Here is a 25543-nt window from a genome sequence, read left to right as displayed (position 1 = left end):
TCTAAAACATATTCTGGTTTGTTTAACATACTGTTTGTTTAACACTGGTTTGTTTTTTGTTTACTAAATAATTCAATATGTGTTATTTCATAGCTTTCTTATAGTTTCAGTATTAATCTACAATGTAGAAAATAATAAAAATAAAGAAAAAAACATTGAATGAGAAGGTGTGTCCAAACGTCTTACTGGTACACGTGGTAAAAGACTGGTATAAGTTCTATAAGATCTTCTAAAAAAGTGTCATGGATCACAATTGTGTCATGTGATATCATGTGACTGAGCTTTTTTCGTCCTTTTATATGGCATGTGTGAGCACTATCATAGAACTTTGCTAGTTAAAGATAGTTACGCATGGGCTTAACATAACATTGGTCTTAAAACACTGGTTTCTGGTGTAATTGTGTAATTCTATTTTATAGAATGAAAATAGTATGGTGCTTGAAATTAAGCAACTTTCATCTATTCCTCTGCTGTTCTGTGTGATGAGTCAGCTGGCTCTTTTGCCCTAGCTGAAGGTTCTGAATTGCATTGGTTGCTGCTGTTGATAAATAAGCCCTGTCCACTTTCTGCCTATGTTTTTCTGGAGTGTGATCAAAGGTTATTGGGCAGAGTGAGATTTAAACACTTAATACAGTCGTATGCTTAAGTTGGGTGTTGAACAAATTGGAAATAGAGGCATATAACAACCAAACTCTGTCGGAAATAAATGACCAGACTGATGAAGAATGATTGAGATGAAGCTAAATAAGGGCACAATACATCTAATTTCGTTTCACAAACACACAAGAAATAGCCTATTTACACATGCTAGCGTCACGTGAACATATATTTTATAAGTATGCAACACCGTTACAGCTTTTGATCACAACTAGGGTAGTATTACAAGCTTACATCTGTACAGGCACAAAATGCGGTAAAAAGTTCGCATTTGATACGCCTCAATATAATTGATCTTTCGAAGGGAATGTTGGTGTTCATTGTCCTCAAAACCCTTTCACACTCCAAGACAGTAGATGGCGGTGTGCAATGTAGTGCCCAATCCAACAATAAACCAAAAGAAATTCAAGGAAATTCAAAGCTATGTCCCGGAAATTACAACAATTTACCTACAACTTGTTTACAATCAATGTAATTTGTCATTTATACATATGAAAACGTCCCTCCCAGTCATCGGATTTAATTTCGAGCAGAAGAGGAAAACCGTTGCAAGCAATAAACGCTACCTCAGAAAGTACCATCAGGATTAACACTTAAAATCAAGGTATAGGTATCATGCTAACAACATTAGCTATCATATCTGTAACTGTTCTCGAGCAAGTTAGCAAAGAAACCGAGTACCGTTTTTATCGTTAATTTGCAACTTCGAATAGTTTAATCCACGTAGCCAGCATTTCGGGGCACTTGCTTAGCACGCTAGGTAGGTATGGAGCCACATACAACCTGTCAACTTCCTAGCAGGAGTGCAATGCCATATGAGTACTTTTTCAGTGGTTTTCTTGACACTCAGTTTTCAACAACGTTAAATAGCGTTTCAAAACATTTAGTTTTTGCTTATAGACAGGCACACCCGAGTTAACTTTAATGGTCTATTAATGTTCACTGTTATAAGTAGGTAGTGGGGCAAGTTGCGACCACATTTTAGGTTTACGTTAATAAATCCAAACAAATATTAATGATAATAATATGACTGGGAAGAATAATTCCATTATTGCCACATGATTCTCCTTTGTGTGTTTTTAAATGCCCTTAAAATTAATTAAATGATATGCCATTACATTTAGAAGGTTCTCATTCCGGGGCTGTGGCATTGAACCAGAAATGCTGAAGGTTAAAATCAAGACTGAGAAACCAGGTAGGACTTCGGACAACAACACTGATGTAATGGTCTACATGTTTAGTTACTAGTTAGTTGATTGATGTTGTAAAGCCAGGTCATTTAGGTGTAATTGTCTTCTTGCAGATATTGAGGGATCTGGCGCCCGTGGTCGCTTGGATGCTGTGCTCCAGGGACTGGTGGAGAAAAATGAAAATAGTGAGAGGTTAGTGCCTTTGGATGTTTACATTCTGTTAAAACCACATTCCTTTTCGGTACTATGGTGATTTATAATAAATATTATAATATTAGCAGCAGCATATGTGGGAATGACCATGAAAAGGATGGTCGTTTCACATTGTTTGTATACAAACCTAAACCCATTACGGGCACTTATAAGGGCACTTTAGGGCACCATTTACATTTTTTACATAGGAGGAGGGGGGACAACAGATGTTCCATCTGCTTTAATTCTGTCATGCAACTCTTTAAACACTCACACCCGCGATACTTAACAATAGTGTAAATTAAAGTTAATTTAAGAGGTACAATGGTGTGAATGCAAACGGTGGGATCAGGCCTAGGTGACTGAGTGCCAAGGCTTGTATGAAATTACTATTATAATTATAAGTCACGTCCCCCTGTCCCCATAATGCCACTACCATCATCACATAACACATGTAACAGGAGTGGTTTCTCCTTCTCTGCATTGTGTTGGGTACAAGATGGTTAACAGACGCCACAACCAGTACCGGGTTCTGCTGCATTAGTTGCTCTGATTTAAAAGGAAAGAAAGCACACATATCAGGCAGGGAACGAACCAGATGCATACAGCTCCTCTGCAGCGGGACAGTCCCAAAAGAGTGCTAGTGAGTTAGCAATGGCATGAGCACAGAAACTGCGGCACGAGCAGAGTAGATCTGCGACCCACCACAACTGCGGCCGTCTGTAACAACAATTGATTTAAATACACAAAACTCTGAGAGAGAATTATTTTTAAACTCCATTTCTCTCACACTCGCATACACACACACACACACACACTTGACTTTAAATAGGTTTTGACTAGCAGTAAGGGCTTACTTCAAAAAGCGATTATTACCAATTATATGCCATAAAAACATCAAATGTAATGCACTGGAAAGTAGGCATAGTGGAAATGAAGCATCTGCTAAAACGACATTTTATTTACATATTAGGTATTGTATTCATAAAAAATGATATTACAACTGGATGCCAAAAATGTAAAGTGAAAGTGAGTAAATTAAGCAAATTATTATGAAGACTTCCCAGTTTTCCCTTTTATGTATGGGTGTTATTATTTGGGCCTTGAGCCCTTCAGTGAAGATGAGTTTGACACCCCTGGTTTAAAGGGAAAATGCAGTTCAAATATAAGTGCTTGTATTTATGAATAAAAAACATTGAGGACATCAAGAATCATTTGAGGCCAGTGAATATTCACACCTACATTTAGGTATTTAGGTTTGGACCATAACTCCTGAATGTTGCTTTAAAGTGTGCATGAAAATATGTATTATGTCAAATGGTAAATACATGACCCCGATCACACTCCATCCCTGTTTTAACAGAGATCAGATTGAAGATGACGCCGGAAAAACGGCAACAGACTCTTTGAGCAAGTATGTGTGTTTTTTTTTAAATATTTATTATTCTTTTTTATATGTTAATTAATTATATACATTTTGGTCAAAACATACTTCAAGAGCAAATTAAACTTGACCTTGATAAATGTTCACTCAGATTATTGTTGGTATTATTGGTGTTTTTGTGCCTAAAGCAATTCTAGAAAGAGGTGGCGAGGTCAGTTTTTAAGTTGCTGATGATAAAGAGCATGGATGAAATCACTGTCAAGAAACTATTCAAATCGCCTTATGTTATAAATGTACATGGTATGTCATGATATCCAGAACCTGTGAGCAAATGACCCTGACATTTGTTTGCAGAGATACTGTTTTATTGTTAAAGCTTTAACCATGGGAATACCATCAACAATGATGAGGATTACAAAGTAAAGAGTAAAGTAAAAGAGTGCCGTCATTATGGTTGAGTGTGTTCTGATGGCCATACCAGTGAACCTGGCTCTTTTTGTTGTTGTGGTCAGGGTACAGGGTTATTGCCTTGGAGACCTAGGTTCGAGGCAAGGGGTGACTACTCTCTCCATTCATTACATCCTTAGTGATTAAGCACTATTTACTGTCCAGCTTGAATTAGAAGCAGTACAAATAAGATGGAGCTCCTACCTTGCCAAGCTGTAGCACAACAGTGTGTTTATATGGAATGTTATGTATATCCTTAATATGCAGTTTGCTAAAATTGTTGGTGTGTTCTGCAGGGACCTTTCGCCATCTTCTGCTGGAAAAAGGTAAAACCTGCTATTTTATGATTTTTTTATTTTGTCAAATAAAATGTATGGGATTTTTGCAAGAGACACTACCGTTCAAAAGTTTCCGATCACTGAGAAATGTCCTTTTTTTTAAAGACTAAAACTTTTTGTTTCATTCTAAAATCGATCAGAAATGATATTGTATATATGGTTAATATTATAAACTGTAAATGGTTGATTTTGAATGGAATATCTACATAGGCGTACAAAGAGCTCATTTTCTGCCACCCTCACTCTTGTGTCACAATAGCACATTATGTAAGCTAATCCTACAATTATCATTTTGAAAAGGCTAATATATCATTAGAACACCCTTTTACAATTAGGTTTGTGTGGCTGGTGACTGTTGCGCTATTTAAGGAAGCAATACAATGGACTTTCTTTGGGGCTACTTGGAGTACCTGAAGCATCAGCACTTGTGGTATTGATTATGGTCTAAAAGAGCTCTCTTCAGAAACACACCAGTCTATTATATTGCTCTAAGAACCTAAGGCTATTCCATCCAAGAAATTGGCAAGAAACTTAAGATTTCCTTCCAAACATGTGCGCCTCATCTTCCATAGAGCAGCGCCCGCTGGCTTTAACCAGTATACAAAGAGAAGCGGGGGGCGCTGGTACATTACTGTGTGGGTGGATAAAAACATCAGAGTCTCTGAAACCAGGTGCCTCATGGGGCAGTTTTAGTAAATAGTACCCATGAAGCACCTGCCTCAGCACCAGCATTGAGGAGGCTCTGGAAGGCTAGCCTTCTTGGTAGAGTTGGTAGAGGAAAAGGCCATATCCCAGACTGGCCTATAAAAAGACTAAAATGGAAAAGAAAACAGATACTGGGTGGAAGATCATTGAAAATATGTTATAGACAGACAAGTGTACGTTGAGGTGTTTGGATCACAGAGGAGAAACTTGAAGAATAAATGAATATATGCCGGAGGAACTCGAGCACGATGGAGGAAATATGATCTTGCCATACCCTGTGGACGGCATTTGACTTGAGCCCATTTTATCCTACAAGACCGAGACCCAAATTATGTGAATAACCAGTTTGTAATTGCTGAAAATGGAGGATTCTTTAATGAAAGCAAATTTTCAAGCACAATAATGTTATTTAAAACAGAAATCATAATCTTTAACTTTGACAATTGTCTTGACTGTATTTTTTTTATGGTGTTCGTAATTTCATGGATAAGTATTAGTTTTCCTGGAAAAAGTGTCATTTTCTGTTTGTTTGATTTCTAAACTTTTGTAACAGTAGCGTAGTCTGAATACATAAGAAAACCCTGCCATCTAAGTGTCTGCCTCTGAAGAGACTTCCTTTGTCTGACGCTACAGGCCGTCAGCACGCTTTCCCCAGCACAGGAGGAAGAAGCGCAAAGAGATGGAGGACAGCATTGCTGAGAGCAATCAGCACAAACAAAGTGAGTCCATCTTGCTACTCCTGTATCCTTGCAGAGCGCCTATTCCTACCTCTGGTAATGATGGTAGCACAGATGTAACTGGCGTCCTTTATTTATTTGTCACCCATTTCAATCTTTTTGAAGATGCATACATCATTAAGCTGTTCGACCGCAGCGTAGACCTGGCACAGTTCAGCACCAGCACCCCTCTTTACCCAATCTGCCGGGCCTGGATGCGGAATAACCCAACAGTACGTGACCAGTCTGCTTCCCCCAGTCCCCCACAAAACATGTCTGATGATGAGGTGAGTTCATTCTTTTTTTCATTCCTGGTGTTGATTTTGGTGAATTGTACAGATAGTATAGCCTATGTCTTGAAAAAAACAACAACAACAGACAAACAGGTGTTCTGTTTAGCTGTTTTGCCTACATTTTTATAAAATAAAAACATTTTAGGAATTTGTGATCCCTTTACTGCACCCGCTGATATTTGTATTTCTATAACGCGGTCGAAGTCCCTGCCTGAGCTCCAGTTTGGAGATATTTACATCTATCTAATAGAAAATCTGTCCCCCTACACACCTCCAAAACTGAAAGCCTACAAAAGCACAGATAGTTATGTAATTTTCAGAAGTGGATGGGTTCACAATGCTGTCGTCTGGAAGGTGAAAACAAAAAACATCTTCATAATCAGAGCAAAGATGAGTGCCATTTAATAGCTAGCTACCAGCTAGCGAGCTACCTGCTGTTAGCTAGCAGCCTTTAGCTTACCCAAAGCAGTTCTTTATCATTTGACACAATTTCCTGGTTTAAACAAGTACGAACACCTGGTCTGGTGAATGACAACTGAAATTATCTTCCCATATAGTTTCTACTGGCATTGTAGTATCACCATGACGATAAAGAAAAGGGTGTGTGGGGGCACTGTGGCGCAAGCCGATAATCCTCCCATTTACGGGCCTCATTACCCGCGGGGACACAGGTTCAAGTCTGGCCTGATGTCGTTTCCCGGTCCTCTCCCCACCTCTTCTCCGCCTCGCTTCCTGTCAGCACTTCACTGTCCTGTACAATTAAAGGCATAAAAAGCCCCCCAAAAAATCTTAAAAAAAAGGGTGTGTGTTATTCCACCTAACTGTAGCCTATTTAAATGTGATGCTACGGAGCTGGAACCTTTGCTAGAGGTGCGTAAAACATGTGAGGTCTCACGCCAGTTAACCTAGCTATGAACTACACTAGCTATCTCTAGCTTAGGGAACCATCTGAACAGTTGGTAGTTAGCATGTTAGGCTGCTAGCATGTTCAATATGAACTCATTTTAATATGAAGTGAATATGAACTCATGTTAATATGAAGCTGCAAAGGCACCCAGAGGGTTTCTAGAAAAGAGCATATCTTTTTATCTCTCCTAGCGCTTAGGGAACCATCTTCAGAGTTGGCAGCTGTTAGCCTGTGTTAATATAAACTCGGTGTTAAAAGCTGCACAGGCACCCTAAGGGTTTCTACCTTTTCTTATTATAATTTTGAGGAGTCTGTAACATCAAGATAACTAGCTATCATGTCATGCAAATGGAACTCTGCCATTTAAACTGTTTAAAGTTATTTAAAATGTCCTTAGCTAGCATAGCAACTGGCAACCAAGTTACACCATTGGCCGCATAACCTGAAGTCTTGGGTTCAGAGTGATCACAACCACTTGTGGATGAGGGTAAATGACTTCACAATGGCGAAACAATCCTGAGAGAAATAATAGGACATCAATACAGCAAGGGCTTACTCTGATACGAATGAAGGGGGTGAACAACACCATATAACTAAATAAGCGCTTAATAAATGCATAGTTTTTACTGATTGTGAATGAGGTGGCCTGTGTGTGCGTACGTGCGGAGAAGAGGATGTAGCATTTTTGCGTGAAATGCCCATTTCATACAACTTTTAAATTGCTAGTAGCTCTCGCACCACAACTAGCTACATGGCATTTAATTTTAACATGACAAAATTATGTAACATTGAATAAACTGCGGTTAAAACATGTGTGCAGTCAATACGCGTACATTTACCGTTAAAGTCTAGTAGGTCCTGAACCACTGAGGAATGGCACCTGACTAACCCTGTAAGTAAATGCTCATGGTATCTGCCTAAATAATTGAGAATGAGGATGGAATTAAACTCATGTATCTTGTATTTTATTCCCTCTTCTGAATTCCGTAGGTGGTTGACATGATAAATGGTAAGAGTCCGAATGTATACCGACTTCCACCACCCACTCCCTGTCCCACCAACTCTTCAGGGGAACCCGTTAATCTGAGGATACCACCTATAGTAAAGGCCACTCTCACAGAGGTAAGCACCAGCATATTTTCAATTAAATTAAATTGTATTTATATAGCGCCATAACAATACAATTGTCTCTAGGCGCTTTACAGAGCCCAGAGCCTGAAACCCCCTTAGTGCAAGCACAATGGCAACACGGGCAAGAAAAAACTCCCTGTTAGTCAGGAAGGAACCTTAAGCAGAACCACGGCACCTAAGGGGGGACCCATCTGCTTGAGGTCGGCCGGGTGGAGATAGGAAGGGGGGATGGGGGAGGGTTGAGTGGCAGAAGGGGAAGGGAAACAACAGGTGTTGTACATAGCCTGCATTTGGTAGATGTACATAATATATATACAGACATCCGGTGGTAAATACATAATACAGACAAGACCAGTTTAGTGGGTATACACTGTGCTCATAAGGTTACTATTACAGGGGTAAGGCGAGTAGGAACAGTGAAACATGTCGATGGTGGCAATAATATATATTGTATATAAATGCTAGCATAGGGTATGAGGTAGAGTAAGTGTACGGCAGTGCGGTGGCGGTGGGTGCAATCGGCCGAGGGTTTCTGCAGGTAGACCGGGTGGAGAGACTACATCAGCGTCCCATAGCGAAGATAGTCTAGATTAGGAGAGAAAGAAAAAGAACAGAGTGAGTGGGTTATTGTAGGCATTAGTAATGTGATAAGAAAGGAGAGGGAGAGGGAGTGGGATAGAGAAAGAGAGAGAGGCTGCCTGGCTGGGTGTATGGGAATTTTATTTAGTATTTAGTTGGCTGGTGACAGTCGTAAAACACGCCGTGTGCTGTACCCGGGATCTGTCGCACTCCTTCACGGTACAACATACGCTGTCTGTAGCCCAGTTTTGTTGATTGGGGGGGTATTGCATGTGTTTAGTTAAGCTGGCATTTAGTTTGGTTTGGCATTTAGTTTGGTTTGGCATTAGTTATGTTTAGTTATGCTTGCATTTAGCAAATAGTTTGGTTTGGTACATATGGAGATTTTAGTCGTAAGCTTTGTTAGGGTTGCAGGGTACAACATACGCTGTCTGTAGCCCAGTGTTATACATTTTTATTTTTAATTCTTGTGTGTTCAGATATGTTTAGTTATGCTTGCTGACTGGCTGGCCCAGCAGGTGATGGGTTTGTTGACGCAATTACTTGTGGCTATAGGATGCACTAAAGAGGAATGTCTTTAGTCTCGATTTGAATATAGGTAGGGTGTCTGCATCTCGGATGGAGGCAGGGAGATTGTTCCAGAGGAGGGGGGCTCGGTAGCTAAAGGCTCTGCCTCCTACTGTGGTTTTTGATATTCTTGGAATTACAAGGAGGCCAGCACTCTGGGAACGGAGCGGTCTTGGAGGGCAGTAGGGGACAACTAATTCCTTAAGGTAGTTTGGAGCCAGGTCATTTAGGGCTTTGTATGTTAGCAGGAGTACTTTGAAATCAATTCTACTTTTGACAGGGAGCCAATGCAGAGAGGCAAGTACAGGTGAGATGTGCTCATATTTTTTAGTTCTGGTGAGTGTACGGGCAGCAGCGTTCTGTATAAGTTGGAGGCTCTTTATTGAGTTGATGCTGCATCCGGACAGGAGAGCATTGCAGTAATCTAGTCGGGAAGTAATAAATGCGTGGATTAGTTTTTCTGCATCTTGGAGGGATAGGACTTTTCTAATTTTGGCAATATTGCGTAAATTAAAAAATTATGTCTTTGAGATCTGTAAGTAGGAGGTCCCACATGTTTCCGGTTAATCAGATCCTCTTTTTTCTCAACACCAGTAGATATACCTGTGACATCTGCCCTGTTTTCCCAACAACTTCCTGTTGTAGTCCTCCTTAGGGGTGCAACTATCGAATATTTTTGGAATCGAGTATTCTAACGATTATTTCATCGAGTAATCGGATAAAAATTATTTTTGTGTTTTTAAACAACAATATCAATAGTGCGTTACGCAACATGACAGGCCTGTTAAAATGACCAAGCAATTTGCGGTTATTCCAGACTGCACTGCTCTGTCTATGTGTTGTGCTTCCTAAGTGTCAACATAGATTAAACAGCCAGCCAAACTCCTTTTCAACAGCCAGTAAAATGAGCCTTCCTGCTCCTTTAATGACTTCTAACTGTAGCAGTCAATTTGACAACATTGAATCTGAGTGAAACTACAAATAAAAATAGAAAAGTGCTTACCTAAAATACATTCCATAAGCTCACGTTATTAGCAGCCATGCTAACGTATCCGACCGAGTAGCATCGCGCAGTTGCAGCGATCATATCCAGTTATCAAAACATCCAAAATGTACCCAAAAAAAAACTTTACCAAAACCCCTGGCATTCAAGTTATAAACGTCTTATGATCATGTAACACTTAAGGCTGAAATATACTTCTACGACTCCGTTACTGCGTGGTCACGCAGTTGCCTCTACGGACTTGTTTACATTTATGGTTCTCCGACGGTTGTGGGTGAAAAGATGGCGGACCAAACTTTTGTTGACTTTTCTTTGCTTAGATTTTTTTTTAATTACCGAGAAATAGACACTTTGCAATGTACTGGAGTAGCAGGCTATAGGTTGAGTATGCATTATGAGCGGCACGAGTTTTTTCAACGGTTTCTGGCTAATTTGACCATGAGGAACAAAACTATCGTTTACTGTAACCCGAGCGAACATCGAGATTTTGCCACGCCCTTTTAGCGCGCGTCCAGCGCATCTGTATCTCAGCTTCTGAAGGTCGTAGACACTTGAATTTGGTCTCAAAATGACCAGAATACGCATGTTTATATATGCACTTTGAAGGTTTCTAAGCTCTAAAACCTTTACTTTTCGAGATATTTAAGGTAAAAAGCAATGTATTGACGGATTGACAGAGACGGATAGTTAAAAAATTTGGGAGGTGCACGTCAGGCCACGGAGAGGTGCTCGGAGAGGGTTTGCAACGTCGGAGAGGTCTCTCCGTGTCTCCGTTTCTCCGTAAACGGACAAACATAAATAGGGCTTTAGTTTAGCTTTCTGAAGGATTAACACGACAGATTGAGATACACAGAAGTAAAGTGAATTTGCATGACAATGGCGACCATGCCTGGTTTGTTTACATTCTAAACTTCCTGTGGTGTCACCTGTTTATGCATCCCTTATCTCTGTGGGCATCAGAACAAAAGTGCCAGTCAAAAACGTTGACACACATATCAAATAGTACATTAAGTGAACATACAAACACTTCAAGGTTAAAGTTACTTAAGAACACATAAAACGCATTATGGGCAGAACACTGACAAAAACAGGTTTTTATTCCAATAATAATACAAAAGAAAAAAGGGTTGTATCTCCTGCAACCTGGAAATAAAGAATAAAGAACAAACAAATGTAAGGATACAAAATTGCAAAAAAGTGTGTGTGTTAGAAAGAGTGAGAGAGAGAGAGTGTGTGAGAATGAGTGTGTTTGTCTAAGTGCATTTGTGTGCAATACATGTGCAAGCTTTTAAAATGAACTGCGTATAAGGACGTCATACGGCTTTGATCAAGTCACATTCTGTCAAGATGGCTAACGTTCAGTGCACTCGATTCGCACTTTGAAAGAAACTCCTTTTGGTACTAATGAAGATAAATTGACCACAAGACAATAAAGACCTATTAGGGAAATCCTACACCCGAGGATTTTCCAAGAATTGGTACGAAAGAAAGCCGTGGCTAGCAGGCTGTGAACGCGGTCTGTATTTCTATACCACTGTCACTTTGCATAGGTTTCACAGTGTGAAAGTGCGCTACTTGCGCTAGCACTGAGTTCTTTTCCAACCACAGAGGGAGCTACAACACACTCATTTCATTATCTCAAGAACTGTTTAACCCAAAGTTTGTTTTTACTTGGGCCCCATTTGCTCACATTCCCTTTCACCTGTTGAATGTGTCAAATCCTTTGACCTTTTTCAAACTTGGGCTGCTTCGACCTCAATGATCACTGCTTGCTGCTATATTTTGAATCATATTTGACATAAGTATTCTCTTCTACTTTCAGTGTACAGATGCAGCCTCCACTGCCACTCCTCTCATGTATAACCATATGGCTCGATGGAAAAAAATCAGACAAAAGTAAGTTGATGTCTAGCCATGTCTATTGCATAAAACACATTCAAAGTACGATGACCACATGGCTATTGGATATCCAGGATATAATGGTCTTCAAGGTCTCCTAATATAAAAAAAATACTGGACCTGGTTGAGGAAACTCCACCAGTCCGCCTCTGTCTTGTGCAATATTTTCAACACATAGAAAGTCATTGTCCCATACATATAGGTGTTTTCTCAGTATACAAACAAAAGCAGTGCACTTACTGTTGCAGTATATTCTTTCAGGTGGAAGGAGTCCTCTAACAAGAACCAGCTGAGATATGGAGAGAGCATTAAGATTTTGAAGGACATGTATGATCGCTAACGTCCGCTGCTCATTTAAAAAAGAGGATGGATGGATTGTACAAACAGGATGGATGGACAGTAAATGTTTTGTAGCACATATATCAGTATCTGCTTTCTGTTATTTGGGCTGTCAAAAAACACAAGTCACCACCATTGCTTAGTGTTCTTGGTGACGTTTTTTTTTTTTATTTCCAAATGTGAAAATCCAGAACGTGGCTTTTTTTCTGTGGGCAATTAAAACAGACACCAATGCAAATGTAAAGTGTGTGAGTGAATCTTTTCATAATTTAAAATAGCAGATGTCTGGATTTCAGTGTTATACCATATACCTTACTAGTACCAGTTCAAAATGTGGACGATATGCCTTGATATCAATATAGTGATTATATTTTAATTTAAAGGCCTATGTTTAAACGTATTAAATCTGTTTCTAAGACAAATATTATAGTTGATTTTGATTTTGAAGTTGAAGTTTGAGCCAATCCAAAATAATTCCCTGTAAAATCTAGTTCAGTCTGCAATTCTGTGAAAGGTTGTTGACATTTGAGCTCAACAGCCAATCAAACTAAACCCCTCCCTTCCTTGCTCTTGAAGCAACGTGTTGATTGGCTGGAATTGTTTATGGCTCTATCCGAGCCAGAACTATACGGACACCAGTTCTTTTGAGTGCCCACAGAAGAGACAGCTAGCGGACCATGCCAAAAAAAGGTTATTGGAGAATCAGACTGGGCCTTTAAATGCCTCCTCGCCAAGTACTTCTCATTGATAGAACATCACTATTGAATAAAGTTCCAAAATTTCCAAACACAATCATTAAAGTGTTCAATAAGTCTGTGCACCTCAGCTACCAGGGTTTCCCTCCTTGTTTATGTACTTAAACTAATCTGTTTTGTTGTACCAATGTATAAATACCCTCTGTTGCTGGCCTATTGTATCTTCTAGCTGTTTAGACTCTTAAGCTGTTGTCAGACATGCACTGAAGTCCTGAACTTTTCTAGTCATTACCTGGAGACATTATCTGGTATGTGAGAACGCAAATGTCTGAATCCGTTGGCCCCGAACATTACACAGACTTTATCCCTAATACAAAGTCAAGGTGAAGTTCGATTGATTTTGGGTGTGAAAAGAGAAGGTAATTGTCTGGAGAATTCGCAGCGAGTGAGTGACACCCCTGCCTTTTTTTACTGCCTTCACTCACATGTTGCTGAAACAAATGTTACATACGTGCAATCACAGCTTCTTTTCTGTTAAGTTTGTTTTAAGCTTAGATTTTAATTAGGGCTGTCAGCCTAAGGCTGAAACATTTGTATGCTACGTTGATTGTATTCACATGCAATATTGATATGGAAATAGACACTATTCTGGAAATACGTTGGTGACCAATTCCACTTTGCCTTCATATATATTTCACCACATAACTAGGTGAAAATAGAATAATTAAGACAACAGGCAGCAAAAGATCTTGACATTTGAGTCATTTATTTAGTAATTAAAAAGAATACTATAATATATATATATATATACATACACACACACACATACACACACACACACACACACACACATAAATACATTAAATGCATTTTTTTTAGCTTCATGTTCAGTCATTTCCATACAACTGGCAAAGCCCTCATCACAAGACACTGATTATGCTAGACAGTCTTGGCCCAAAATATTGAGCAAATATCTCTGGGTGACTTTGATAAAATTTTGCAAACAGGCGCTTTTTATCTTTGCGTGTATACTTTGGGTCCTCATCAATGGTCCTGAGCAACTCAAGTAACTCAAAATGTGTTGATTGCTGAACCGGTTCTGGATTGGGGGCGGTAGAGATGTCAAGGTACAACAAAAACGAACAAGCAGTAGTCCATTGACAAAGAAAAACTCATTACCTGAACATTTGTCTGTTGTCCCTTGTTGAATACTAGCTAGTTTTTCACTAACCAGATTGTGCAAATATGCTGGGATCTGCAGGGTTTAATGTTAAGAAAAAAAATCATCATCATCATCCTTGTCCTCCACCACCACCACTACCACTAACAGAGTTATAAAAAAAAGTACCTGGAAAACTTTATCATGGTTGTCCATAATGAAGAGGACCAAGAGTTCAGCCTTGTCTTTTGACAGACATCTGTAGTTAACGATTGCCTTGGAAAATGTCCTTTTCACAATCATTCTGTTCTCTAACTGAAAGGTTTTACACATGTTAAGTACATTACCATCATTAAATGGATTAAACAATACAGATACATTCAGAGAAGGATCAAAATAAAACATTGTTATGCATAAAATGATCTGGATTAGTCTCAGTGGTTTAGTTTATCCCGATTTAAAATAAATCATTGTCTCTGGAAACCTCTTAGTGAAGACAACATCCTTACCTCCTTATGCAACTTCATGGCTTGTGGGTCAGCAGCCAAAGCCATGAAAGAAAGTAATTTTTGGAGCTGATCCCGTCTTTCCACAAGCAGGAGCTTCAAACCAAGTTGAATGACCTCAAGAGCCAGTTTGAGATTCCCATTCTCTACATAAAAAGCAGCCACTCAAAAGAATGTTTGCAAAATGCAACAAACGCTACCTACAATATGTGGCAAAATTGTTGCATGCTGTAGTCTACTTCAACTAGCTACCCCCTGCTGGTAAAAGGCCAGCATTTCATATTTTTATATATTAGCTTGTTAAAAAAAAAAAAAAAATGAAAAAAAATCTTGATCCCTGTGAAATGGAATTTATTTCTGTTGCTAACGGTCAGATCATATTGATTCAAAGGGAATCCATTCTTTACAAGACGAATAAAGTTGGGGAAATACAAAATCAGTAATGGTTGCTGAATGCCCTTGCTTAGCAACTGCCATGTAACTAGAATAAGGACAGTCACTCTGAAAAACACTTGTATAAGTAAGCACACCAAGGCAAACTCACCAAGATGTTCTATGAGAACTGTGCAGACGTCTCCCATGTAGTCACCAAGCAGGGGAGAGCAGTCAGGTTGGCCATAATGTTTGCCAAGAGCATCAAAAAGCAGAAGTTTGCACTGGTCTGTGTTAACACCCTTGGTCAACTCATCATATGTTACAGGGAATTCCCGGCTCACCTTCACCACCAGCTGGTCAGGCAAGAACTCCATTGAATCTAGTGCTGCTGACAGCCACTCATCAGTCCTACATTCAGACACAGCAAGAAGTCTTTCACAAAGTACATTCTAAAAGGGAAAACATCTCCTGCATTTACAAAAGTTTAGTTATTTCCAGTACATGCCTACCCATACGAGATGTATGACAAGAACATGGAGTACACTACACACAATATTTGCATCAATGGTGCCTTCAAATGAATAGAAAATAAAGAAACACATACTGACAGTCCCTGAGGGACTTTAGAATCAACCAGTCAAAGCAGCTACTGTGCGGTGCCTCTAGGTCATCATCCACACTGTAAGATCGCTGCAAGGAATTATCTTTGGCCTCCAACAGGTTCTCAAGGAAGGGAAGCTCTATAATCTGCATTAGACGCAGCACTGTCTGCTCCTGCCAAACCACACTGACCACTGCAAGTGAGAGCAATATACGATTACTAAGGCAACATATTATGGTTGTGTTTACAAACCACTGGGTATTAAGGCAAAATCAAGTTTGAACTTGTTAGAAGCCGGCATGCAAACATTCTGGAGCTTACATGAGTGTGGCAAAGCATTCGTTGTGGCTTGTGGGCTGCTTGACCTTAATGTGGCCTTTTTAATACGGTCTCCTTGAGTGGTGATTGGCCTCATAGGTGTGCTATGAGAAAGCACTTCCATCTCTCTATATTTCATTTTAAAACAAGATTACAGAATTGAAGTGGAACATACAGCTTTTCCAGAAATGTCAACATTTGTCCAAATGAAGTCAGTCGGGTTCCAGATTACAAACATCCAGGTTTACTTGCCAGCTTGCTTAAGGCAAACTGTGTAGGCCTAACTAAAATGAACAAAGACAAAACAAATCTTAATGGTCATATTTAAAGAGAATAACAAAATATAGAACATACCCTTTGTCAGGCAAATCAAAACCCTTTTTAGTAAAGGGGGAAATGACTGTATTTGCAAGCTTGTTCAGTACAGCATTCTCAGTGCTCACAAATCTGTAGAGGCTGCAGTTGGCATCTTGGAAACGGTTACTTTTTTTGTCCTTGTCAAACGCCCGACTTCTCACTGCTTCAATCACCTCACAGTCCATGAGAGCTTGGCAAACACGCACTGCTTTAGATCGAGGGAAGTCAAGGCCCTCCAAATAATTATTCTGGAAGCGAGTCCGAACGACATCCACAGCATCAGAACCTACAAAGCATTTTGTGTAGGCTCGGAGACGATGCCACCGTTGGTCCACGTGAACATGTTCTTGAAGGTGGGATATAATACTGCTCCATGGGAACAGTGTTTGCTCGGTGTTGCCCATTTTTGAGTCTGAAAAAAATTAGGTGAAACCTCACAAGAGTAGCCTTTTACGGTCCAAACAACTGAAAACAAAAATATTGTTCGACATTATTACTGCTAAATGGAGAAATGCCCGTGTACAAAGGTGAGGTGATCTTTAACGGAATGTGAAATTAACCTCAGGCTAGCAAATACATAATAGTAGGCTAATACGTCAGACGGTCCATCAGGGATCAAACACATATCATCAAAAGTAATTTGGCCTGATAATACCTTGAGGAAGATGCATAGCACTGTACAGCTTCCCCTTGAGATTTAAGGCAGCGGCTCTTTCCTGAATTGTCGTCATTGCCTATTTTTACCTCAACGAAAAATTAGCTTGTTTACGTCCACGAATGTGCACTTTTTAACACCTCTCACTTGTGACGTTACACCATAACCACCTGATTAAGGCTGAGTTGGATCACCTGGTCCATGTCCATTTGATCACCTGGTCCAACAAAGCACTGCTTAGGATATAGGTTATTTAAAACAAACACGCCTTGTTAGACTTACATACTTGTATCGGTCCTTTTATTGAAAATTCCAATGGCACTGAAACGAGGAGGCATTCTTTTCTAAGAATCTCAGGGCGTTCGAAAAGTAAAACACATTTTTGTGATTTTCTCCCCACTAGGTGGTGACACTGCGTCAGAAATGCCATATCGATATTGATAACAGCCTCTGAAGGGAGAAAGCCACTCGTCGTCTTCTCAATAAGAAATGAGGAATCCATCAGCACTGCTATTCCAGGCACAAAGATGCTCTAAAAAGGACTTTCTCTCTGTCCCAAACCAGCGAAGCCCCTTGTGCACCTCCATGTATATCGCTCATATAATATTCCCCTTCTCTTCATTTCTGCTTCTCCGCTGCTCTAGATGTACTGTACATGCTGATTCCCGATTGCATGTTTCACTGTGACAATGTTCATTTCATGTTACTGTCTTATAATGCAGTCTGATGAGGATGGAAATGTCCCCGACCATCAAGAGGTGGTGCCCAAATAGAGAAACACCGAACACCAGGAGGCTTAGCGGCAGTTTCTTCACTTCTGCTACAGGCCTGAGGGGGTGGCTTGATTCATTATACAGCACTCCACCATCTTCTGCTCTATGAAATGAAACATGACTCCAGCATCAGTTTCTGAAACATGCTCTGATCCATTTCCAAACCTATCAATTTCATCTGAGGATAGCCCCACTAGTGTTTTGTTTACAAGGAAAGAAAATACACTGTGATGTAAGAATAAAATAATACGTTGGTAAACACTTCCGTGTGGTGCTCCAGTCAGCTCCAGGGGTGCTGTGATCTCAGTGTAACCTTGGACGGACTTGGACAAGTATGTCATGCCCAGGAAAAACCAACAAGCACGTCTCTTGAGGACTGTATACAAAGGACTGTCAGATCAAGAGTTACCCCTTCTTTAGATGACAAGTATATCAGTCACCAGCCTAATCATTTTCTTAAAACCACAGCGCACACACCCCATCGGCAACAACATCTTTAGTGCCGTGTCTGGAGAAGGGATGAGGATAATCGTTTTCCTTCAGATCGTAGCCAACGAGTATCTACTTAGGACACTGCTATGTATTGTGTCTTCAGTCATGGTAAGTCTTCAGGCAATAGTTAAGTAGCCAGCCACCTTCAGACTGGTACTTTACTATTCATTGCAACCAAACTGAGAAGCCCGAACTACAGAATGGTTTCCTACTAATTGGATATGAACGATATCTATTTTTAAACTTCAATGCTATCAGGTAAGAAATGATTGTTTTTTGATGGCTACTGAATATACCAATCAGTTTGAACTGATGATGTGAATGTAACTTTAATGAAAATATACAAAGCTTTGACTACAGTTTACTTAACTATAATTAATATTCCACCTCCACAAAACAGCATGTCTGAAATGAAAGGACTGACTCTTACATTTCTTTGTTGCTTGTATTAAGTTTTTCCACAGTCATATAAACAAACAAATTACATATCTACTCAGGTATGGTACAAAATGTTAACATTTTCAACATTCATAATTTATTTACAATAAGTTAAAATTATACAGGATTGAGTGTATTTGGAGAGATTCTGAAATGTCAGAGGGGTTGTTTTTCATGCCATGCTTCAAGCAACATATCCATCTCGCTAAAAACAAAAGAAACATTTTAAGAAGATTACAACAACACTGAACACAAACACAAATATTTTTTTAAAAGAATGAGAAAAGTGAACTGAATGTATTGTATATCTGACTGAAAGTACTGAAAGTAAAAAGTGCACAGATATAAAGGAACAGTGTTAGGGCCGAAACACACCAAACGCGTTTTTAAAACGGCAGACGCTTCAAAAACGCCTCGGCAAAGTGCGGCGGGCAAAACAGTGGCAGGATCACCAGGCTGTTTTGCCCGGCGCCTAGGAAGCGGAGCTGCGTGCGCAACCTGCCTGGGCCGAGTGTGACATTGATGAGCGGTGCGCTTCCGCACCTTGCGCTGGAAAGTTGAGAATAGTTCAACTTTTAAGCGCATCTAAAAAACGCTAGAAAGACGCAACGCGTGGCGGAGAAAAGGCGCACCCCCAAGGCGCGCCGTACCATAGGAAACAATGCATTTGCTAGCGTCCCGTTTTTAAAAACGCGTTTGGTGTGTTTCGGCCAATAGGATGTGGATGCTGTCCTTACCATATGCGTTGCTTCACACAGCCTCTCTGCTCTCTCAGTACCAGCAGTAAGGGGTCGTCCTCAAACTCCAGCTCATCTGAATCTACCACATCATATATACTCATGAGACCATGTCAAACAATTCATCAAATAAACACTTTATTTGTTCATTTAATTGATGTTCCAGTTCAAAATCAATGAGAAAAATAGTTTCAGATCAGAAGAGAGTAGGAATTTAGAGCGTCTTGATTTGGTCCGGTCTGGTTCCCAGACTTCACAGCATGGTCATTCCATGCTCAATCACATCACCCCTCACTTTTTCTCCAACTTTTGATCATGTATACTCGCACTCAGATATGGGTGCAGATAATGTTTCAGAACCCAATACCAAAAATGAACTAAATGACAATTTGAAGAAAGGTACCCCTTGCATGAATTTTCCCACTTACACTGTATAAGTGTGCAGTGGCATTGATTTACACTTACACTGTATAAGTGTGCTGTGGCATTTACACTTACACTGTATAAGTGTGCTGTGGCATTGATTTACACTGTATAAAGTGTGCTGTGGCATTGATTTACACTGTATAAAGTGTGCAGTGGCATTTACACAGACACTGATATCTTCAACACCGTTTCTACTGTGACTAAATTTCACCTATAGAATCTGAGAGAATCTTCAATAATTACAAATATAATATGTGAACTTGTGTTTTTAGATTCCAATGTACCATTGGAGAAGGGGTTTCATCCACTGACAATAAATATTGGTGTACATTGCATGTTCGAATCAAGGTAGCATGCATAGAGTATGAAACAGTGCTGAACCTAAAAACATGATCTATAGGTAAAAGTACAGCTCACCCTCTGCCTCCTTGAGAAGCTTAGTAATGATCTCTGAAGGGCTCTGCAGGCTATGAGGATTGGTACAGGTCTGTGGTGGAAATGGTTGAGTATCTTCACAAGAGTCAGTGAGGCTTGACATTCTGGAGGTGTCTGCGGATCCCGAATCAGGAAAAAGAACTTCCGAGACCACCTATGGAGGCAGAAGAAAAGGAATGAAAAACGAAAAAAAAAAAAAAACATGGAGGACTGGATCAAGCCGTGTAAATATCACTGCAAATATTATAGGATATCCATCGAGTGACCACTTTATTAGGTACACCTTTACACCTGCTCTTACGTGGCAGCACCTCAATGCAGAAAAGCATTCACTCATGGTTGAGTTGAGGTAGAGTTGACATTGAGACACAAAAATCAGAATGGGGGAAGTAGTACAAGAAAGGCTGCTTGAACTTCTAGACTTTTGAACTGACACTGAAGCCTACACAATTTTAGGCAGCCTTTGCTTTGGTGTTTTTTTTCCCTGTCTATGGGAAATCCCATGTTGTTAGTATATCTACAGACACCAGTAGCCTTGTATTACTCAAATGAATACCTTATGTCCACTTTCTCCCATTGATCCAATTGAAATATTTCACATTTTTAAAACAAAACAAACAAGAGTGAAAAATATATTTTGTGCCAACATATGATATTTTTGCACTTTTCTTTTGATTGTCCTGGTGCTGCTAATTCTAATCATTAATGATACACATACAGTTATCAAACATAATGATATATTTTGAGGTACACAGCAGAGTTTACGTAAATGTGTCTCAAGTGATTGTAGTATAACAACACCGGTGTCTGGAAGGTCCCTTCACTGGTCAGTATTCAAAGCTTTATGGAAGAGAGCCACTGTTGAAAAAAAACTCATATTAAATATCGACTAGAGTTCGCCAAAAGGCATGTGGGAGACTCCATGGTCAAGTGGAAGAAGCTTCTGTGGTCTGATGAGACCAAAGTGGAGGTTTTTTTTCAACAGTGGCTCTCTTCCATAAAGCTTTGATTGGTGAAGAACCTGGGCAACAGTTGTTGTATGCAGAGTCTCTTAAGTGATTGCTTAATTACTGTGTAGAAATCTGTTTTCACTGACATTAAAGAGGGCTTTTTTGTGATTTTTTTTTGTCAAAAAAAACCAACTTATATTGACCATGATTGATTTATAAAAGCAATAAAAGGGTAAAATATCCAAGGGGTCGAATACTTACGCAAGGCACTATACAGTTATCAAACATAATTATATATATATATATATATATACATACAGTATATATGCAAAATGATGGAATTGGAGAAGTCCTGGGGAAAGCGTCCCTAAAATGACATGTCATACGGACCATTCCAAGAGTGCTGTGTACGGGAGAGAAAGGTAAAGCTTCCCGTCTTCGTTCCTTGCCATGCCTCTTGCCATCTGGGCCTCCTCCTCCTCCTCCTCCTCCTCCTCCTCCTCCTCCTCTTCCTCCCATGGCAGGGTGAGGCCTGGCTGCATGATCCACATGCCTTCCATGTCTAAAACACAACACAGCGGTGTGGGTTTCATTCCATAATAAGCAGGCATTGATTTAACCAACTGGACAGATATTAACAATGCGGTCCTCAGTCTGTACCCAATAAACTATGGGTGGTAGTAACAGCAGGGCTGCAGAAATTGAACTAAATGAATCTATAAGCCATGGTTAATAGTAGAGAAATAACGGTCAAATGTATCGGCCATCATTTTCCATTGTTCCAATCCGTTTTCAATCCAAGATTGAAACCCTGCTCACGAAGAGTGGGATGTTGCGGTTTTCAATATGAACATATATATATTTTTGGAAAACATCATCTGTGTTTCATCAAAGCAGGCATTTTTCATGATAATTTAAGAATATGAAGGTCATTTCTTTATTTATTTTAGTTCATAAACTACAAAGTCTTATTTGGAATTGTAGGTTGATGTGGAGTAATATGATGTGGAATATCAAATTATTTCATAATTATATCCCACCACGGATATACTTATATGAACACCTGCAGGACACAATCCTGAAACCTACCTACCTCGAACCCTTTTGTTTACTGGAGGAAGTGCCATTTCTTTTCTTTCCCGTCTCAGCCTCTGTTCCTTCCCCCTGTGACATTGCACTTTTCCCTCCTTTCCCACTCGTCCTGGAGATAAGACGGCGGTGTCCCTCTTTGTTTTCAGGGAGGTGCTGATGAAGGGATGAATGGAGTTTGTTGCGCTGGTTGCTCAAGGCATTTTGGAAGCTGAGCTGGTCTGATGATAATTGTGCGCACATGTCAGGATCAGTGGAACTCTTCTTCCGCGGCTGCCTACTCTCATTGGGCAATAATATGGGAGAGCTTTGGAGAGGGCATGGCGGGCCACCGTTGAAGGGGGATGTGTGTGGAGAGATGTGGTGCTTAGGCTGGAACGCTGACAAACTGGGCTGTGGAAAGGTAAAGGGAAGAGAGGGGTCCTGAGCACGTGTTTCTGGTGGGGCACGAGTGAAAGTGCCCTCCACTGTACTTGAGAGGTCCCTGATAAGCCAGTTATTCTGAGTCTGGAAAACAAAAAACAAGAGGAATTTTACACAGTCTGTTGGAAATACATCAAAACTTTTTTTTCTTTCAACAGAATCTTTTTGTATTGGTGTATCTTTTCTAATGACCACTATCACAAGCTGTAGTTAAAGTTGTTTGAGGAAGGCATACATAAGAAATGACAACCCCCGATTTAACGAATGTTAAAAAAATTACAGAATTTGCATCAATTCAAACCATTTGTTGTGGAAGGCTGCCGAGAGAGCTGTGAGGGACGGAGCGTTGGAGAAGACACTGAAGCTGATGGCCTGACTGCTCCATCTTCCTCCTGAGTCTCCACTGGAACAGAATATCATCCTCTGGCTTCACACGTGAAGCAGAATAGCCCACTACTGAAGGTTGTGTGGGTGCCAGATGTTTTGAGAAGGCCAAGTTTGTAATGGCTTCAGGAAAAGTGAGTAGATGAGATGAGGGTAATCCAAAATGACATGAAAAGGATAAGAGAAAGGAAAATTAAAAACATAACTGTTAACAGGATGAGAAAAACAACGCTCAGAAAACCACAGTACTACAGTAACATCCGGAGATGTATTCTGGGTGTTTATTAAGCACAGTTATTCTCAAGTGGAGCTGAAATAACAACATATGGTAACACATGGAGATGCCAAGTAGAACCAATGTCTTCCTGAGTCATTACATGGAGGTCCATAGAGTGTGTAAAAGAGTAGTCATTTTGTATGCTGTGGATTAGCTTTTATGCAAGTTCCGGTGTGTAAAAAAAAAAAAAAACCTATGAGAAAATGAATAGGGTTTTGAAACACATCAACTAAATAAGGCCTGTGCTAGTTACATAACTGCTTGAGAGCAGTGGCGTCGGAGCGTGTTTGACATGGGGGGGGGACCAAGCGGGGTAGTGTCAATAAGGTAATATGACGTCCAAAACCTACCCATCTGATGTGGACTTTGCAATTTTGGTTTGGTTTGCCATGGTAGCAATACTTAGAAACTCACTACATAATGCCAGAAAGATCTACCATTCAACAGCATGACATTCAAAAGCATGCTTTTTTTTATCAAAGAAGCATTGCTCTGTTCCCACTTGACTTCTACATCAAATATAAAAATAGATATTTTTCATGCGGTATGGATTTGTGTTGGGAGTGAGTTGGGGGATCCACCGATATTGCCCCCCCCCCTCCCCCCCATATCCGACGCCCCTGCTTGAGAGACCCAGCATTCAATTCTGTTCAATAAAACGCATTCTCCATATGGACTTTAGACACATTATGTCTTTGACATAGTACATTGGTAGCAACTACAAACCAACAGTTAAAAAAAAAAAGTTGTTTCACTCGCACCTTATTTTCGCATATTTTTTTCATAGGAATTATTTCTTTGGAATCAGGAAGCATTAAAATGCTAAGACTATAACCTTTGCTTGCGGCTGACTTTCACACTCTAATGGGGTGTGTATATTATACTGAATAACACACTGTATTACCAGATCAGTCTGGTCGAAAAATAGTGAAGTCAAATTTAAAGTAGGGTGCAGTGCTAATAGGAGAAGGGCTCTTTTAGTGTTGATTTCTCTTAACACAGCCAGCTAGCTTTTAGCAAGTATTTTGGCACATCAGAGGCTTCCCTAACATACAGGCTGACCTTTGATCTGTATTATACCAGTCCTCCTGTAAAACGAATCATGAGTCTGCAATTTATAGTAATACTAAATGCAGTCTGATTTTCAGAAACACACCAAAACGTACCAGGGTCTGAGCGGTGTAGGCTCCTCTCCAATGGCTGTCCAACTGGCTCACCTATGCTCTCCAAAGAGGAGAAGTCAGAACAGCCGAGTCCCTCAGGGCTGACCAGGGGTGAATCACTATTGAGGGAACGTGTGCTGACAAACGAAACACAAAAGTAAGTCACAATTATAGCGTTTTTTACTTCTACAGCTAGCATTGGATAAGACTTGCAGATGTTTGGTGGTGAATTCTTTTGTACCTCATATCCAGCAACCTTCTGTCTTTATCCTGCATCTTAAAACTCTCAGCTGAGTGAGAAGAGTTGGTCAGTCCCTGGGACACACACAAATAAAAGTCAATATAATTCTTGTGCCAACAATAATATGCAAGGGGTGGTGATTGCAAATATACTATTACTATGGACTGACTCTCCATTTACATAAAATCATTCAAAAGAGATTTTTAATGATTAATGTGAATGAATATATCTAGCAAGGGAACATTCATCTGAAATTATCGTTAAATACGTGATTTTTTTAATTGGCCTACCTACTCTTTATTAGCCTATTATACTGAAAGGATAATAGAAAAGTCAATTATGGAAGGGATGTGTTCTCCTTTGAGTGCCAACTCCAGCACGACTACAGGCACTGAATGGGGTGCTACATCAGAGACTGGAAGAAGAGAGTCATTCTCTACTGTTTATTTTACAGTTAATCAGGTAAACAGACACAGGTGTATCTCTGTATACATCCTATCAATTTTGTCAGACCCTTGTAACAACATTTACAAGCCTGTCAGTGGCTAAAACAAGAGGCTTTAAAGTGCATGCTTGCTCCATAAGATTAAATTCAGGGATGGGAATTAGTTTTTTCTCCCACCAGACAATTCTATGTGCATTGTTGTTCCATAGGAATCCATGAATAGCTGTTTTGCGGTTGTTTTAACTCAACTCAAATTT

General features: G+C 39.9%; 3 protein-coding genes across 7 annotated transcripts; 1 reads left to right on the top strand and 2 right to left on the bottom strand.

Moving 5' to 3' along the window:
• Positions 1-1052: 1052 nt before the first annotated feature.
• On the top strand, positions 1053-12585 carry lin37 (lin-37 DREAM MuvB core complex component). Of its 3 annotated transcripts, none has more exons than XM_031576761.2 (10): positions 1053-1261; positions 1785-1852; positions 1961-2039; positions 3403-3453; positions 4167-4196; positions 5547-5632; positions 5756-5916; positions 7820-7951; positions 11932-12005; positions 12270-12585. In XM_031576761.2, exons 2-10 carry the CDS (start codon positions 1819-1821, stop codon positions 12346-12348), a joined length of 726 nt encoding a protein of 241 aa, XP_031432621.1. In that variant the 5' UTR covers positions 1053-1261; positions 1785-1818; the 3' UTR covers positions 12349-12585. The 3 variants fall into 3 exon arrangements, with proteins under 3 accessions (XP_031432621.1, XP_012689909.2, XP_031432622.1); XM_012834455.3 differs by having other exon boundaries at positions 1782-1852; XM_031576762.1 differs by lacking the exon at positions 1053-1261 and adding an exon at positions 1268-1417 and having other exon boundaries at positions 1782-1852.
• A 1358-nt stretch (positions 12586-13943) lies between these two features.
• On the bottom strand, positions 13944-17556 carry LOC105908133 (DEP domain-containing protein 7-like). 2 transcript variants are annotated; one of them, XM_031576251.2, is made up of 9 exons: positions 17014-17556; positions 16356-16770; positions 16005-16129; positions 15687-15876; positions 15252-15490; positions 14711-14853; positions 14391-14516; positions 14222-14297; positions 13944-14141 (listed from the first exon to the last, which is right to left on the bottom strand). In XM_031576251.2, exons 1-9 carry the CDS (start codon positions 17087-17089, stop codon positions 13963-13965), a joined length of 1569 nt encoding a protein of 522 aa, XP_031432111.2. In that variant the 5' UTR covers positions 17090-17556; the 3' UTR covers positions 13944-13962. The 2 variants fall into 2 exon arrangements, with proteins under 2 accessions (XP_031432111.2, XP_031432110.2); XM_031576250.2 differs by having other exon boundaries at positions 13949-14297.
• A 1032-nt stretch (positions 17557-18588) lies between these two features.
• Positions 18589-25069, bottom strand: proser3 (proline and serine rich 3). Of its 2 annotated transcripts, XR_006152678.1 has the most exons (7): positions 24842-25069; positions 24604-24737; positions 23078-23283; positions 21655-22860; positions 20297-20468; positions 19454-19535; positions 18589-18921 (listed from the first exon to the last, which is right to left on the bottom strand). XR_006152678.1 is itself a non-coding variant. In XM_031576834.2 (4 exons), exons 1-4 carry the CDS (start codon positions 21781-21783, stop codon positions 18873-18875), a joined length of 432 nt encoding a protein of 143 aa, XP_031432694.1. In that variant the 5' UTR covers positions 21784-21899; the 3' UTR covers positions 18589-18872. The 2 variants fall into 2 exon arrangements, 1 of the variants encoding a protein (XP_031432694.1); XM_031576834.2 differs by lacking the exons at positions 23078-23283; positions 24604-24737; positions 24842-25069 and having other exon boundaries at positions 21655-21899.
• Between the last annotated feature and the right edge of the window lie 474 nt (positions 25070-25543).

This window comes from Clupea harengus, chromosome 11 (assembly GCF_900700415.2).
Source record: "Clupea harengus chromosome 11, Ch_v2.0.2, whole genome shotgun sequence".
NCBI lineage: Eukaryota > Metazoa > Chordata > Actinopteri > Clupeiformes > Clupeidae > Clupea > Clupea harengus.
This window is presented reverse-complemented; position numbering and strand designations above follow the sequence as displayed.